Source organism: Pyrus communis, chromosome 3 (assembly GCF_041283825.1).
Source record: "Pyrus communis isolate YQ-2024b chromosome 3, ASM4128382v1, whole genome shotgun sequence".
NCBI lineage: Eukaryota > Viridiplantae > Streptophyta > Magnoliopsida > Rosales > Rosaceae > Pyrus > Pyrus communis.
In genome coordinates this window covers 28,671,686-28,689,631 of record NC_142567.1, presented here as the reverse complement: position 1 = coordinate 28,689,631, position 17,946 = coordinate 28,671,686, and the positions used below count along the sequence as shown (strand labels likewise).

The following is a 17,946-nucleotide window of genomic DNA, read 5'->3' as shown; positions in this document are numbered from 1 at the left end:
ATATCACAAAATGAAGACAACATATAGGTAGAGAGAGAAGGAGGAAGAAGAATGAAGGGACGGTGTGATTTTTTTCCCGTGGGCCGATAGCGGACAGAGGATGTGGGGAGAAGGTAATATGGACAGTTAATGAAAATTTTAACAAAATACTAATTAACTATTTTAGTTGACAGCTCATTTCTCCACATGTTCATATTTGATTGGTAGTACCACCATTTGGCATTGCCACGTGGTAGTACTCTACTAAGAGCAGTTCCAGCCCACGCCCAATGGACCGGCATCAAGTGAAAAAAATAGTTTGGCACCCAGTCCACACCCTCCAGCCCTTGAAACAACCTGGCACCCAACCCAAGCCAGGCAGCAGCCCAGTCCATTTCGGACAGACTCAGAAGCCGGTCCATTTCCCTGGCGCGTGCACAACACGCTCTCCTGGCGCAAGTAGCCAACAGCAATTGCAGGTGGTGGGGCCTGCGTGCAGGGCAACTTGCGTTCGACCGGCTGAGGGCTACGTGGCCCTCCTCAGAGCTGTTGGATTTCCAAGGTAAAAAAAATTTAAATTTCACTTTTAAATTGGACCGTCCGATCACAGATCAATGGTCCACGTTTTTTTCACCAAAAATTTTAAAAAAAAAAAAAAGGGCCCAACGGTCAGAAATTTGACCGTTGGCCACATGGCAACGTGTTGGCTGTTGGATTTGATTATTTTTCAAATCCAACGGTCCAGATTAATTACAACATTAAAATTTATTAAAAATTAATTAAAAATTGTCAAAATTTTTTTAAAAAATACTGAAAAATTTTAAAAAATTAACTTTTTTTTTTTCTATAAATACCTAACCCTCATCTTCCACCTTACACCACATTTCAATATTTTCTACACTTTCTACACTTTCTACATTTGAATATTTTGTACACTTTGAGAGAAAAAAATGACTTCGTGGAAGCTCAGTGAAGATGTTACGTTGTGTGAATGTTGGGTTCGAACTACTCATGACCCGATTACGGGTAATGAGATGGATAAGCGAGAAATGTGGAGTAAAATTACGAAATCGTTTTGCGATGTACATGGAAAAGATGCCAGATCTAGTCAAGGTCTTCAAGGTCGTTGGAAAAAACTCAACGCATCATTTACTTGTTGGAAAAACACCCTCTCTCATGCTTCTGGTAATCTGCGTAGTGGGACAAGTTTAGTGGATGAGGTAACAATATTTTTATTTATTTATATGCATTCCACCCACATCAATATTTTAATTTATTTAATTTCTTATGTAATTTTTATGTAATATGCATTCCACGCCCATCAATATTTTATGTAATTTCTATGTAATTTCTTATGTAATTTATATGCATTCCACGTCCATCAATATTTTAATTTATTTATTTGTGTTACACCCGTATTTTTTAATACTATCTTATCCCATATTTTTATAGACACTACAAACACAAGCATTCTACAATGCAAAGAACCATAACAAATCATTCAACAAATGCGAATGTTGGCAAATTGTCAAAGATTGCCCTAGATACAAAATTGTGGCAACCGGTCCAGAAGTTGTCATGCACGGTATGGGTCTACACAGTTCGCCAGAAGCAGACACAACCGAACAAGAAGCCAACACATTTGAAGACACGGAAGGGACGCCTGAACAAGTGCCAGAGACCCAACCGACTCGTCAGTCCCTCAGGCCTCAAGGTAAAAAGGCATCAAAGAAAAAAGGTAGTTCTTCCAAAAATGACTACACTAAATATATGGAGGAACTTACTCGTCAAGGTGAACTGAACATGGCATGGGAAAAGGCTAGAGATGAGGAAAAAGCTATTGCTATGGCAGCAATTATTGCAGCTACTGAGGCTCGTGATGCGGCGGCTGAGAGACAAAGAGAAATAGTTAATCGAGAGAACGAGATGATTAGAGAAGCACTTCATCGAGAGAATGAGATGCTTAGAGAAGAAGGGATGGCTCAAACAAATCGTGACACTATGAACAAGTCTCTAGTAGGACTGTCTCCGAATTCAAAATATTTTTGGACATCAGAAAAAAGAGATGTCGTGCGAAGGATGTCACATCCCGGCCCGGGCGGGACCACTTCCCGGGCCCGACTCCACCACCGTAGCACGATATTGTCCGCTTTGGGTTTACCATTCCCTCACGGTTTTGTTTTTGGGAACTCACGAGCAACTTCCCAGTGGGTCACCCATCATGGGATTGCTCTAGCCCCCTTCACGCTTAACCTCGGAGTTCCTACGGAACCCGAAGCTAGTGAGCTCCCAAAAGGCCTCGTGCTAGGTAGGGATGGGAATATATATATACGAATCACTCCCCTGGACGATGTGGGATGTCACAATCCACCCCCCTTAGGGGCCCGACGTCCTCGTCGGCACACACGCGACCAGGGTTAGGCTCTGATACCAATTTGTCACATCCCGGCCCGGGCGGGACCATTTCCCGGGCCCGACTCCACCACCGTAGCACGATATTGTCCGCTTTGGGTTTACCATTCCCTCACGGTTTTGTTTTTGGGAACTCACGAGCAACTTCCCAGTGGGTCACCCATCATGGGATTGCTCTAGCCCCCTTCTCGCTTAACCTCGGAGTTCCTACGGAACCCGAAGCCAGTGAGCTCCCAAAAGGCCTCGTGCTAGGTAGGGATGGAAATATACATATAAGGATCACTCCCCTGGACGATGTGGGATGTCACAAAGGAGGCATGCAAGAGATGCCGAAACAAGTCAAGGGGGTTCCAGCTACAGAAATCCTAGCACCACATATCCTAACTCCACAGACTTTGTATAATTTCGCATTTATTTGTACTACTTTATTTAATTTCTTATGTAATTTCTTATTTACTTTTAGAACTTTATTTAATTTCTTATGTAATTTCTTATTTATTTTTAGAACTTTATTTAATTTCTTATGTAATTTCTTATTTATTTTTAGAACTTTATTTAATTTCTTATGTAATTTCTTATTTAATTTTAGAACTTTATTTAATTTCTTATGTAATTTCTTATTTATTTTTAGAACTTTATTTAATTTCTTATGTAATTTTTGTACTTTATTTAAATATTTGAATAAGATTACATAAACTCACCAAATAAACATTTAAAAAAAAAACACCAAATAAAATTACATAACCTCACCATTTAAACTTATATAAAAAAACAAACACACTAAATAAGATTACTTAAAAAACAATACACTTTATTCTTCAACCACGAGCCTTATTTTAATTATCTTCGCCTTCGTGCAATCTCTACTGATGGTCAATCAAGTCATTCTGGCAGGCTATGTGCCAGTATGGCTCTTACAATGAAGTGTATCGTTGAACGATCAATTCATTGTAACGTCCATCCCGTTCCAACGGCTCGTGTTGCACGGGATCTTCGGTCCGGTCATGAGCATAGTAGATTTGTGTTCTTGAGTTGTTCATCGAGTCCGGCTCGTATTCATCGACGGCATCATAATCATACTCGTCTTCAACAATCATGTTGTGGGGAATAATACACATCATCATGATGGATCGAAGAGCCTCGATATCAAACATTCTAGCTGCAGCCCTGACAATGGCCCAACGAGCTTGCAGGATACCAAAACAACGCTCGACATCCTTCCTACACCCTTCTTGACACTTTGCGAAGTGTTTCTCTTTTTCACTCTGCGGGTGTGGTACTGTTTTGACAAATGTTGACCACCTTAGGTAAATACCATCTGCAGGGTAGTATGGTCCTTCGTATTTATTACCATTAACCCAATATGTGCATCTCGGCCCACGCCCTTGTAGCAGTTCGTCAAACACTGGAGATTGGGCAAGGACATTTAGGTCATTCTGAGCTCCTGGAACACCAAAAAAAGCATGCCAAATCCATGTATCAAAAGAAGCTACCGCTTCCAGAATGATGCTTTTGGCTCATTTTCTGTCGCCATAAGCTCCTTGCCACGCACTTGGACAGTTTTTCCATGTCTAGTGCATGCAGTCGATGCTTCCAATCATGCCAGGGAAGCCTCGCATCTCACCCTTCCTCAGAAGCCTTCGCATGTCCCTTGTCGTAGGTTGCCGAAGGTACTCATTGGTGTAGAGGGCTTTAATTGCAGAGCAAAACCGCATCAGGGACTCCAGAACTGTTGTTTTTCCCATCCTTGCGATCTCATCCACTTGATCTGCAGATGCTCCATATGCAAGCATTCGCAAGGCAGCCATAATTTTTTGCTCAGGAAGAAGACCTAGAACATGAAAAGCATCCTCTTTTTGCACAAAATATGGATCATGGTTGCAAACATCACTCATGATTTTAGCGAACAAACTTCGTTGCATTCTAAAACGACGTCTAAAAACATGATCAGGGAAAACGCTGTTGGGAGTAAAATAATCTTCCAAGAGATCTTTACCTCGTCTTTCCCTTCTTCTAACGATGTTTGCCGCACGTTTGGGTTTGGCTATCTGACCCATAGCTTCCATGATACGGCGGGAATGTGAGGCCCTCCGCCTTCTATGGTGATCATCCTCATCCTCCTCCATTGCGAAGGCCTCATCTTCACCTCCACCTTGGTCAAGATTGACCAATTCTTCCTGTTGTGCCAACAACCTTTTCTGTTGCTCTTGCAACTGTTTATACGCTCTCCTTGAAGAAGACATTGTAAGAACTCAAGATTTGAAAGCGATAAAGAAGAATTCTGAGCTAAAAAAAAGGATTGAGTTTAGTGTGAGGATGGATGTAGGGATGTAGGGTTTATATGGACAAAAAAAATAGGTTCTGGACAATGCCACGTGGCACTACGTGATTGGTTGAAAATCTTATCGAATCTTGGCTAAATTATTGTAAATAGGAAGTGACACGTGGCGTGTCGGGATTGGTTGAAAATCTTAGCGGAAATCTATTAAAAAAATAGTACGTTCGGATAATGACACGTGGCGTGACGAGATTGGTTAAAAATCTTATCGAAATCTTGCCTAAATTATTGTAAACAGGAAGTGACACGTGGGTTGTCGGGATTGGTTGAAAATCTTAGCGGAAATCTATTCAAAAATAGTACGTTCGGATAATGACACGTGGCGTGACGAGATTGGTTAAAAATCCTATCCGAAATTAAAACTATTTTTTTTTTATTATTTTATAAAAAATTTATTTAATATTTTAAATGGACTGGGTGCCAGCGCATTTTGTAGGGGTGGAGATCGTTTGTGCCAGCGCATTTTTTGACTGGGTGCCAGCACATTTTTTTTGGGGTGGAGATGTTTTGGCCTATTACTGTTCAATTAAGTGGATAAATGGGCTGGGTGCTGGCGCAAAGTCTTTAGGGGTGGAGTTGCTCTAAATTATAATTTCTCAATCTACAACGGCAATATAAATACAGAGTCCTGAGAACATCTTCAGTGGAGTCCTTATACATGGACAATCATCGTATAAAATGAGTATAAAATAAATATAGGAATAAAATAAATCTCCAATGGATCGGAAAGTGAGTTCTTAAAGTATAGGGACTCGTCAGATACTTGATGTATGTACGCATATATAGGGACTCTATAAAGACTGAGATGGTGGACCCAATAGGACAATTTAAGTGGAAAAGCATGCGTGGGTTCCAATCACATGACCTTGCCTTTTTTTTTTCTTTTCTTTTCAACCATTTAAAATGGAGAGTCCAGATTGATTCTTGTTTTTCAAATTCTTTTGTTTTCTCTTTTCATAATGCATCCGTTGAAATATTAATATTTTCAATTTAGGTTACTCTTTCATATTGTTCTCTCATCATTCCTATAAATACCAAATTATCTAACCACAACTTCATTTATTATACTCAGTTCACCTGTACTCAATTTATTCATTCTAGTTACGTTTTTGTGAAGAAAAAAATTGGTGTCAGAATTTGAATAATTTTTGTTAAAATGTTTACAAAAATATTTTACGAAAACGTAATGTTAACATAAACAAAAAATGTGTACCTAATCAAATTATCACATTAAATTGTAAAAACCTCAAATTTACGGATTCTACTATAAGAACTCTCCCATTTGAGGCAATATTCCTATAGAGACACAAAGATTTTCTTTAAGTCCTTATATGAGTACTCAAAGGTGGTGGTAGGAGTTCCTAAATAAGGTACTCCCATTAGAAATGCTTTGTACCACTAAGATTTTTGCTGATGCATTTCTTGTTAGCTTTATATGGTTGTATGGTTAAAACACTATGCTGGTGATAATAAAATCAAGAGATTAAACCCTAACCTGCAGAAGCTCCAGTATGGTGATGATGATTCGAGAAGAAGAAACTGGGAGGAAAAACACCAAGCCTTCTGCAAACTCCTACCCTTATAACAATGCTCTATGGGATGGGAAGCTTAGAGCATCTCCAAAGAAAATGTCAAAACTGTTACATAGGCATACAACAATAAAAAAATGATAGCAAACTCTCTCCAACCAAGGGTTCAATTTCTTACATGACGTTGAGTAAGGCAAAATCTTTTGCTGTCAAATTTGACAGCAGATGTCAAATTTATTAAATAATTTTTTTAATAGATTAATATACTATATAATAAATAATGTTGTATTTTCAAGTATTTGATGGGTTGTCTCAATTATTGGACCTCACAAAAAGAGAAAATTTTTTATTGATTGGTTGCCTCAATCATTAGATCCCACAAAAAGATAAAAAAATTTATTGAATGACATTATTATTTAATATATCAGGTGGAGTAAAATATTGTGCAAAATGTCAAATTGCCACATAAGGTATCAAATATCATTTTGATGTTTGAAAATTGATAGCTTCCTTTAGAGATGCTCGTAGTTGCTGTGGTTCTAGGGTTTTTAGGAACTGATATTTATATAGCCAAAAAGTTAGAGTTTCCGTCCATAAAGGAAACCTAAAAGCCCTCTTTCTTAGTTTCCAAGTAGAATATCATAATCACATTCAATTGAGGACTCCATCAATCCTACTTAGAATATAAGACACTTGATCAAATCACAATCTACATTATTCTCATAGTATACATTCCTATTCAATACAGAGATCACTTAAAGGTTGATTCATATTGGATAAATCCGACATTTCGCTCACCACAATTACCTACAGAAACCGATGCCCTAGAGCCTAGAAAGCGTCCTCCAACGCAGCACAACAAAGTTACTCGCTTCCTCAGCTGCATTTTCCGGCTCACAACATATTGTAAGTTTCTGAAGCCTTTTTTTTATTTTTAAAAAAAAAAAAATTCCTTTTTGGGTTTTTCAGATGGGTTTTGATTTTTCTCATATATAAAGTGGAGATGTTTGGTTTCATCTGCAATTTTTTAAAATTAATGTTGCTCTGCTGTTAAAACACTTGCCTTGATTTTTACTTCTTTTCCATTTTAGATTATTTTTTTAATTAATTCCCTCTTATTTTATCTGTATGGAAATTGCAGCTTGGGATTTGAAAATTTGAAGCAATGATTCACAAATATCCTGAGGAACTCATTGATCAGATGCACCTCACTGTGCAAGCCATGGAACTCCATGATTAAAAATCCCAGCTTTATTCGCACCCAACTCAGCCGTACAATCAATCTTAATAACCAGTCTGACGCCCACCTCCTCCTTCTGTACTCTGTTCGTACAGCGCCAATCAAGGAGCATTGCAATTTGCGTTATGACAACCTTGCCTTCGATGAGTACTGCAAGCTGGAATTTCCAATTCTTCCCAGGGAAGAACTGTACAATAAATTTCTACGTGTGGTCGGTGTTTGTAATGGGCTGGTGTTCCTTGCTGATGATAAGGACTATTTAGGTTACACATTCATGTTTTGGAACCCGTCTATAAGAAAGTCAGTGACCCTTCCTAACCCTCATCTTACCTTCGAGACAATTAGCAAGTATTATGCTTGTATTGGTTTTGGTTTCGACGCTGTGACTAATGACTACAAGGTTGTGAGACTTATCACTGAGCAATGTGAGGATCCGAATATTTTCTATGAGGTTTATTCACTAGCTGGAGGCTCATGGAGTGATCCTCGTTGTCTGGATTTCGCATGTGAAGTTGTGAGTCGTCCCAAACCTCAGGCTTTTGTTAATGGTGCTATTCACTGGGAGGCATTCTGCCGTTTGACAGACGGTGGTTTTGAATGTTTCATTTGGCGTTTGACGTGGGCAGCAATTCATTTCGCAGGATAATGGCACCAAAGAATTTCATAACCTTGTGCTCAACGCAACTGTTTATTTCAGGTGACGGGAAATCTATTGCTCTATCCAAGATTTATTCTACTAATACTGGAGAGTTATATCTTGATGTATGGGTGATGAAAGACAGAAAGAGTATGGCATGGAAGAGTCATGGATCAAATTGACAACTCTCTGTCCACCAGATATACAAAGAGAAGTTCCTTACAAGCCATTATGTTTTAGGAAAAGTGGTGATGTAGTGTTGAATTCCGACTGATAGTATTTTTTATTATGGTGATAGGTGTGAATTTGTTTGTCTAGACCTTGTGAGCAAGCAATTTAAAAGTTTTGGAATTCATGGATATGAATATTACTATGCTGAATCTTATGTTGAGAGCCTCACCTTACTCGACAAGACCGATGCATTTTCTTACTGAGGAAGAGAATAGGTAAGGTGGTACGACGGCTTTTGTTTAGCTGCGAAGCGAGGACATCGTCGCGCATAATATTCTTCAGAATTTTATGAAGACTTTGAATCTATTGCTTTTTTTCCTATTTGGTAGGAGATGATTGGGAATTTGGCACCTTTTTATCATTTACTTCTCTTTGATCTGTTATTTATGTCTGTAGTAACTCCTTCAATCTAGCATCTGCTGCCTGGTTTATTTCAACAATCTCGCTTCGACTTTCGAGTTTCAACTAGATTAAGGATATTCCGGTTTCATAGTTCTAGTTTCTCTGTTTGTAGTGATTATGTGGATTTCTTGTAGTTTCATGTGGCCTGTCACTATACTAATATTTCGAAACATATACTATTAAATTCGTGTCTTCAACACGAAAGAAGCAAGATCTAAAAGAGGAAGCGCATTTTTGACAACTAAATAAAAAGAATTTTGAAAGTCTTTATTCGCGAAGTACATTCAATGTGCTTCTCCAAATCATACTTAATGTTTAGGGTTTAAGATTTCGATTGATTTTACTCTAAAACTGCAATGTGACAATTTCAATAGAATGGTTTGGTTCAATCGGTTATACAAAAGTCATTGAGCCATATTACAGCTGAGCATTATGCAAGGGATAATCCCTCTAGCTTGTTAGTTTTTGAGAGAAACTTGTCCACCCAAAGGAAGAAGAAAACAATTTGATTTGAGAACCAACAAAACAAATGACATTTAGTATCACTGGAGGTGGGCATGCCACGAACAGATCGGTTATACTTAAACAACGAAAGTGCAAGCTTGAACCAATTATAATAATATAAATTTAGTGTAGATAACGCTTTATCACAGTGTCAGAAAACTATATTATATCTGCAAACCATTCTCCCTTCTAACAACTACAATTTAACCCACTAAGTGCAACCTTGGTGTAGGTTCGTTTCCAACCAATCTCTGTCCTAACAACTAACAATTTAACCCACTAACGCTACCATTTGTAAAAAATAAAAAATAAAAAAAAAATATAAATTTGATCTTTTTAGTAATTTATTTGTAAAAGTAATTTCTGCAAACCATTTTTAGTAGCGTCCAAGGTAAATAGAAAATAATTGACTCGAGAATTAACCATGATATATCAATTCGATCATACATTGAAGACACATATACCATGTATTGACGACATTTCACTTTTAGATTAACAATATAACAATAAATATCAATCCCAAACTAAAAATTGATTGTTTCAACAATAGTGATAAATTGTCATGGTAGTTAAGATCTTTCTCTTCCAGCCACTCAGGCCATCTCCAACAGAGGGCTGACCAGAGGGCTCATTTTAGCTCTCTGGTCCTCCAAGATATTAATATTTTAATGAACAGTACATGGGTATATTTGCCTCCATCTCCAACTGATGACCAAATGGCCATATGGCTCATTTTAGCCATGTCACAAAAATCTGTCTCCAACCGAGGGTCAAAGGGCCATAGAGCCAAACATAATTTATTATTTAAAAACTACAACTTAAATTCAAATCCAATGGCTAAGTGACGTCAACATGAAACAAGTTTGTAAAATAGAAGTTATAGAAAAAAAATAGAATTTAAAAAAAGTATGAAACAAATTTTGTAAAATAGAAGTTATAGGAAAAAATATATAAAACAAATTTTGTAAAATAGAAGTTATAGGAAAAAAATTGTGTACAAAATAAAAAATAAAAAATAAACCTATAAAATAAATAAAATAAAAAAATAACGGCTAGCTGACATCAGCTAGCTGTTGCATTTGAAAATTGGCTTAGAATTCCTGTCGGTTATATCTAATAGAAATGCTATAATTTTTGGCCAACCCGGGGTTGGTTGGCTGGCTGGATTGAGCTAGCCCTTTGGCCTTTTGGCCCTTTTAGATTCTGTGGGGCCCATGAGCTCTCAGACGTAACCCTCAGTTGGAGACGATTTTCAGATTATTTTCGACCCTAGCCCTCTGGACCATTCGTTTGGAGATGGCCTCAAGTTTAAACCTTCTCTTATTTTTAGTGTAATTTTTTTTATTTACCTTATTTGATATTTTATTTTTGAACAAATGATATTATCTACACTAAGGGAAAGAGAGTGAACTTAGTCTCACAATGGGCTAGTGATAATGTAGTTTAAATTCACCTTTTAGCAAAAATCGAACTTAAAACCTCTCATTTATAAGTAAAAAAAAAATATCACTAGATCGTAATACTAAATAATTTTTTTTAGTGTAAATTAAAATAGTAATCTTGCTCGTACTAAAAAAGGTCAGCCTAATTCTTTTTAGGGAGTATAAGTTCTCCAAATCTCAACCAAATCAATTATTACAGTCTGGTTTATTTTAGACCATTTGACTCTTCTATCATCAAAATAGACTCAAACCGGCCACTACGAACCAATTAGTTTGGATGGTTCAGTCAGATTGTTGCTCACCCTTTGCGAAAGTCGTACCCGTCAGAAAGAAAAATGACTTGGATGGATCGGGCAGTACTATAGTGGCATTATGATTCAAAACACAATATTTATGATGTAAGATTAATTGAGATATTGTGTCATTAGACCGAGACGCCACAGATTGTTTACCGGTACATCCATCTAAGTTACGGGAAAAGGATCCTCACTGGATCTTTTTTTTCTGGAGATCCAAGGAATTCTAACACGCTCCGATCCCGATGTTCATGAAACATCGGAATGATCACATGTTGGTTGACATCCTAGGATGACGAAAGTCATTTATTGAAAACATGAGAACTAAAATATGAATAAGATAAAAGAATTTAAATATAATTCATATGCAAATGAGGAACTTGTTCAAAACATATAACTAACTACAACACTAAAAGAAATAATATAAAATTGAATGAATAAAAGAATGGGTCCTACACCAAGAAGACTCGAAGATGCCGATGCAGAAGTGTCTTGACGCTAGGATTGTACGCCTCGATTCTAAGTCTTGAGGGGGGTGCAAAACATACATGAGTGGATCAAGTTGATATACATATAATACTGAAATAGTTATAAACATACTAACCCCCAAAGCTTAATGACAACTAATAGCATAATATGTAATAGGTTTCCGAAATCCTAGCATGCCATAAAACCCTTTCATAAAACATATATCATATATAGTGTGCTAGATTAGTTATATGTTCTGAACACGTTTCTCAATTGCATGCTCAATGTGATTTAATTTGTAAGTATTTATTTATATTCGTTGTTCTCATGCATCCTAATATGGCTACGTCACCTTCGAGTGTCAACCAGCACGTACCTACTTTGGTGTTCGGGGAATATCAAGGTATCTTTATGAATTCATTGTTGACAGTTGAATATTATTTTATTATATTAGTTTTCGTATGAACTTATATGCATGTTTTTCCATGTTCTTGGCATTTGCATTAATTAAATGACTTTGTCACCTTTGGATGTTGGCCAGCACGTGACCATCTCGATGTTCGTGGGACATCGGGATCGGGGCATGTCAGATTTTATGATCATGTCCGTTCATTGTACATCTTACGGTTAGAAATCATTTTAAATTTAAAATTAAATATAAATAATACCTAACGAAAACTGACCGTACGATGTATAATAAACGAACATAAGCACGGAATCCGGATCCTCAGGGCCGGATCCTTTTCCTAAGTTACGCTCCAAAATAAGGGGCCAAAGCTGAAATAAGATGAATTATTAGCGCTAAAACTAATCGTTAAACCCTGTATAAACACAAGATAAGCATGAAGCCTTTAAATCTCCAACGGGCATATAAATACAGATAGTGAGATACAGACTACAGAGGATCCTTCCTTCCACTAGGGTTTGTGCCGATGCCTTTCCCTCACCTAAAGAAAGCAACGCCCTAGAACCTAGAAAGCCTCCACATTTTTTCGGCTCAGCAACGCCGCAGAAGAACGAGGTTCGCTTCCTTAACTCCAATTTTCTGCTTATCGAATTTATGAGTTTCTACAGTCTTTTGTTTTCTTCTATTTTTTTTTCTGGCCTTTTTTAAGAGCTTATTTCCTATAACAATGGTGGATTTGGATTTAGTGTTCGTTTTTTCAGATGGGTTTTGATATTTGGTTTCATCTGCAATTTTTTTATATGAATGTTGCACTGCTGTTAAAACAATTGCCTTGATTTTTTTTTTACTTCTTTTCAATTTTAGGTTTTTTTTTTTTTTTTTTGGTAATTAAATTCACTGTTATTCTATCCATATGGAAACTGCAGCTTGGGATTTGAAAGTTTGAAGCAATGATTCACAAATTTCCTGAGGAAATCATACATGATATCCTGTTTAGATTACCTTCTAAAACGTTGATCAGATGCACATCAGTGTGCAAGCCATGGAACTCCATGATAAAAAATCCCAGCTTCATACAAACTCACCTCAACCGTACAATCAATCTTAATAACCAGTTTGGCACCCACCTCCGCCTACTCCACTGTGTTCCTGGAGCTATTCTTTCCGGCGACGTCAATGTTCGCGCAGACGAGCCAAGGGAGGAGCAGTTCTATTTGCATTATGACAACCATGCTTTTGATGAGTACTGCAAGCTGGAATTTCCAATTTTTCCCAGGGAAGAAATGCACAATAAATTTCTTCGGGTGGTCGGCATTTGTAATGGACTGGTGTTCCTTGCTGATGATAAGGATTGTTTAGGCTACACCTTCATGTTATGCAACCCGTCTATGAGAAAGTCAGTGACCGTACCTAAGCCTCATCTTACCTTCAACACAATTGGCCCTTATTATGCTTGTATTGGTTTTGGTTTTGACGCTGCGACTAATGACTACAAGGTTGTGAGACTTATCACCGATCAATGTGTGGATCCAAATACTTTTTATGAGGTTTATTCACTTGCTGGTGGCTCATGGAGTGAGCCTCGTTCTTTGGATCATGTATGTGAAGTTAAAGATCCTCGTAAACCCCAGGCTTTTGTTAATGGAGCCATTCATTGGGAGGCATGTCGCCGTTTGAAAAATGGTGATTATGAAGATTTCATTTTGGCATATGACTTGGGCAGCGATTCATTTCGTGGGATAATGGCACCAAAGAGTTTCCATAGCTCATGGACCTCGCAGTTGTCTGTTTCAGGTGACGGGAAATCCATTGCTTTGTTTCAGCCTTATTTGACTAATACCGAAAAGCGTTGTGTTGATATATGGGTGATGAAAGAATATGGCAAGGAAGAGTCATGGACCAAATTGACAACTCTAAGTCGATCAGGTCCACAAAGAGGAGTTCGCTACAGGCCATTATGTTTTACGAAGTGTGGTGATGTAGTGTTGGTACCAATTTATGGTTTATGGGAGTGTGAATTACTTTGTCTCGACCTTATGAGCAAGCAATTTAAAAATCTTGGAATTCATGGATATATATATTACTATGCTGAATCTTATGTTGAGAGCCTCGTCTTACTTGACAAGACCAATGCAGTTTCTTGCTGAGGAGAAGAGCAGGTAAGGTGATAGCATTGGTTTTTCTTTGGTTTTCATTTTCTTCTTGTTTTTAACGCTTATACCTCCAAACTCCAACTGACTGTGACATGATATGACCATTAACAAAGTTTGTTATGCATTTGTTGCTTGAATTATTCTTGCCCTGTAATTGGTTGCTTATTTTACATTCATGAAATGGACGTTGAACCAAAGTGGTGATTGAAGATGCTTCAAAAACCACCAATGTGGGACGATTAATGATAGCAGGACATACTAGTAGTGATAACTCTAATAAATGTTATTTGCCCATGAAATCACGAGCAACTCTTCTTTCTATATTGTTACCTTTCAAGGTGCAGACCATGTAATACTTGCTGCTTGATAGTAGCATGTTTATCCTTGCAAATTATTTACGTTTTGGATATACCTATATTGAACATTGGTTATTGTCGTCCATCAAGCACAGCTCGTTGAAGCATAATTGTATTCATTCGTCCTCCATGTAGGTCGAAAATGGGGCAGATAACCTTCATGACTTTTACGATGTCTTCTCAGTAGCTGCGTAGTGCTAGCCTTGCTGTGTAGTGCTAGCCTTTCAAGTGAATGAAGGTGTATCTTTCTGCTTGCTAGGAGATGTTTGGGATTTGGTAACCTTCTTATTTAACTATCTGTAATTTTGAGTTTCGACTAGAAAAAGGACATCGCTTGTAATCGGGATGTTCTGCCGCCCCTTACTGATGAATATCCTGTCACTAAATATGCTATTGGCTAGAAATAACCTTTGTTTCCCTTTAATTTGTTCGGTTTACACTGGTAGAAAAGTTGCTTATTACATTCTGCAAAGATTTGATGTTGTTTTGATCCCCTTGTTAACCCCAGCTCCGTGCTTTGGATATGTTGGTGACAAATATTTTGAGTGCATTATATCCTTTTCTTGATTACAAACCTTCATCATGATGTCCTTTCTTGTGAAGCTTGCACCTCCATAGCCCAGAAAAACCTTCATATCTCGATATCGTAGCTTGAATGTTTTCCATCTCTACTCTTTCCTTCAGTAAGTGTAATACTACTCCAAAAGGTATTATCAATAACTTGAAAACCACGAGACTTGTTTATGCCCAATAGATGTTTGATCTTCAGTTTCTTAGGGTTCAATTGGAAGTGCTTTTAAAATGATTGAAAGCGTTTTTAGTGAAAATGTTTTTGAAATCAATCATTGGTAAAAATATAAGGAAACCTAATAAACATTTTGCAATAAGCATATGATTGGTGATTCTTCCAGGAAGCATTTTTAAGTATTTTTGAAACGTAATTTTTTTTTTCTCTAAAAGTACTTTTAGTCATTTTATGAATACTTTCAAACGAGTCCTTAATTAAATTGAGGACGTGACAACCACGAGACCTACACATAGACCAACAACAGTCATTATGGAGCTTCAAGTTCTCTTGCAATGACAGTTGCACAATTTGGTCACAATGGTAAGTGTGGCTTCCATGTATCATAAAAACTGGGTTCCACATCTGTTTGATCATTAGTCTACAGGAGGACCAGAGGGTCTAATAGACAATATAAATTGAAAGTTTGTTACCCATTTTAAAAATCACGATTCACCATAAATATGAAGGATGTAGTTAACCCTAAAGTTTTTATTAATTATCTTCTTCAAAAAATACCTTTCATATGCTTTACCATAAAGCTAAAAAAAATGCTTTTAGAATCAAAGAAGCACTTCTAACTGATTAGTCCCTAATCAGTATAATAATGTTTCAAACGATAATATTACGTAATATTAAGCAAGAAAGGGTTACAAAAGAAGGGATGGCCTCGTTAGAATTTTGAATGGTGCTTTCACTTGAGTTGCAAGAAAGGAAAATTAAACACCATGAAAAACTAGGTCATATTTTTCAAAGTGAACCTATAAATAGAACAAAGATCCTCTTTCGATCTCACTGCCAAGAGTCCAGAGATTAGGCAATCCGGACCACTCAAATTAAATCTAATTGTCCCCATTAATTCGTTTTGCTGGACCACTCACACAAACCAAGGACTCCAATCTCTCTTTCACATAAACTAAGGGCTTGGATTTCCTACTCTTTAGAAGGTCGATCCATATTCCTATAAACAGATGATGCAGGAATATCATCCAACGCAATCAAAACCCTAGCTTGCGGAACGCTTCTTCTCTAACACAACACAATAACGAGACTCGAGGTTTCCTCAACTCCTATTTTTGCCTCGTCGATCAAATATTGTGACTTCTTTATGCATTATTTTTTTCTTCTTTTTCAAGAGTAGGATTTTGTTCTTCTCTTCTGTTTTAGTTTTTGTTGTAGCGACAGTTAGTTTCGTCTTCTCAATTATTGCTAGGTTATTGTTTTGTAATATATTTCCTCACTTACTGGTTACTGCTAGGTTATATAATTCCTGACTCGGTCTATCTCTATGAAATCTGCAGCCTGGGAACTGAAAATTTGAAACAATGGCTCACAATTTGCCTGAGGAAATCATACATGATATACTATCTAGACTACCGCCTAAATCTTTGATCAGATGCACCATGGTGTGCAAGGCATGGAGGTCCACGAAAAAACAATCCCAGCTTTATTCCCTCCCGCCTCAACCGTACAATCTCTCTTAATAACCAGTTTGGCACCCACCTCCTCCTACTCCACTGTGTTCCTAGAGCTATTCTTTGCAACAGCGTTAACGTTCAGCTTGACGAGCCAAGGGAGAAGCATTGCAATTTGCACTATGACAACCATGCTTTTGATGAGTACTGCAAGCTAGAATTTCCAATCGTTCCCAAGATGAATAAATATCTTCGCGTGGTTGGAGTTTGTAATGGGCTGGTGTGCCTTGCTGTTGATAACGACTGTTTAGGTTACACATTCATGTTATGCAACCCGTCTATAAGAAAGACAGTGACACTTCCGAAGCCTCATCTATCCTTCGACACCATTGGCCCGTACGATGCTAGTATTGGTTTTGGTTTTGACGCTGTGACTAATGACTACAAGGTTGTGAGACTTATCACTGAGCAAAGTGAAGAGCCGAATACTTTTTTTGAGGTTTATTCACTAGCTGGAGGCTCATGGAGTGATCCTTGTTCTTTCGAACACGTATGTGTGAAGTTACAGATCCTCGTAAACCCCAGGCTTTTGTTAATGGTGCTATTCATTTTGAGGCATTCTACCGTTCGACAAATGGTGGTTTTGGATGGTTCATTTTGGCGTTTGACGTGGGGAGCAGTACATTTCGCAGGATAATGGCACCGACGGATTTCGCAGCCTCAGGGTCAACGCAATTGTCTATATCAGGTGACGGGAAATCTATTGCTCTATTCAACCTTTATCAGTCATATCTTGATGGCTCATATCTTGATATATGGGTGATGAAAGAGTATGGCATGGAAGAGTCATGGACCAAACTGACAACTCTATGTCCGCATGGTCATGCTATTTATTATGGTGATCCATACGGAATAGTTTCTCTAGACCCTGTGAGCAAGCAATTCAAAAGTCTTGGATTTCTTGATTGCGAATATTACTATGCTGAATCTTATGTTGAGAGCCTCGTCTTACTCGACAAGACCGATGCAGTTTCTTACTGAGGAAAATAACTGTAAGGTGGTACGACGGCTTTTGTGTAGCTGCCAAGTGATGACATAATGTTCTTCAGAAGTTTATCAAAGACAGATGAATCTGTTGCTTCTCTTTTCGAGTTTCGACTAGATTAAGGATATCCTGGTTTCATATTTCTAGTTTCTCTGTTTGTGATCATGTGGATTTGTTGTTGTTTCATGTAAGGTTTTTTTTTTTTTTTTTTTTCACTATGGCGTGTCAGTATCTTAATATTTCGAAACATTACCATTTAAATTTTTGTCTTCAATGCGAAAAGAGCAAGATCTAAAAGAGGAAGCTTAT

The 17,946-nt window shown here is 37.6% G+C and overlaps 1 protein-coding gene and 2 pseudogenes across 2 annotated transcripts; all 3 read left to right on the top strand.

The window, feature by feature from the left end:
* Nucleotides 1-6,240: 6,240 nt before the first annotated feature.
* LOC137715597 (F-box protein CPR1-like) lies at nt 6,241-8,569 on the top strand (annotated as a pseudogene).
* A 3,722-nt stretch (nt 8,570-12,291) lies between these two features.
* LOC137716350 (F-box protein CPR1) lies at nt 12,292-14,865 on the top strand. 2 transcript variants are annotated; one of them, XM_068455789.2, is made up of 3 exons: nt 12,292-12,499; nt 12,811-14,043; nt 14,529-14,865. In XM_068455789.2, the coding sequence occupies exon 2, from the start codon at nt 12,835-12,837 to the stop codon at nt 14,029-14,031; it is 1,197 nt and encodes a 398-aa protein (XP_068311890.2). In that variant the 5' UTR covers nt 12,292-12,499; nt 12,811-12,834; the 3' UTR covers nt 14,032-14,043; nt 14,529-14,865. The 2 variants fall into 2 exon arrangements, with proteins under 2 accessions (XP_068311890.2, XP_088547850.1); XM_088691724.1 differs by having other exon boundaries at nt 12,343-12,499; nt 12,811-14,048.
* A 1,613-nt stretch (nt 14,866-16,478) lies between these two features.
* Nucleotides 16,479-17,633, top strand: LOC137714992 (F-box/kelch-repeat protein At3g23880-like; annotated as a pseudogene).
* The last annotated feature ends 313 nt before the right edge of the window (nt 17,634-17,946 follow it).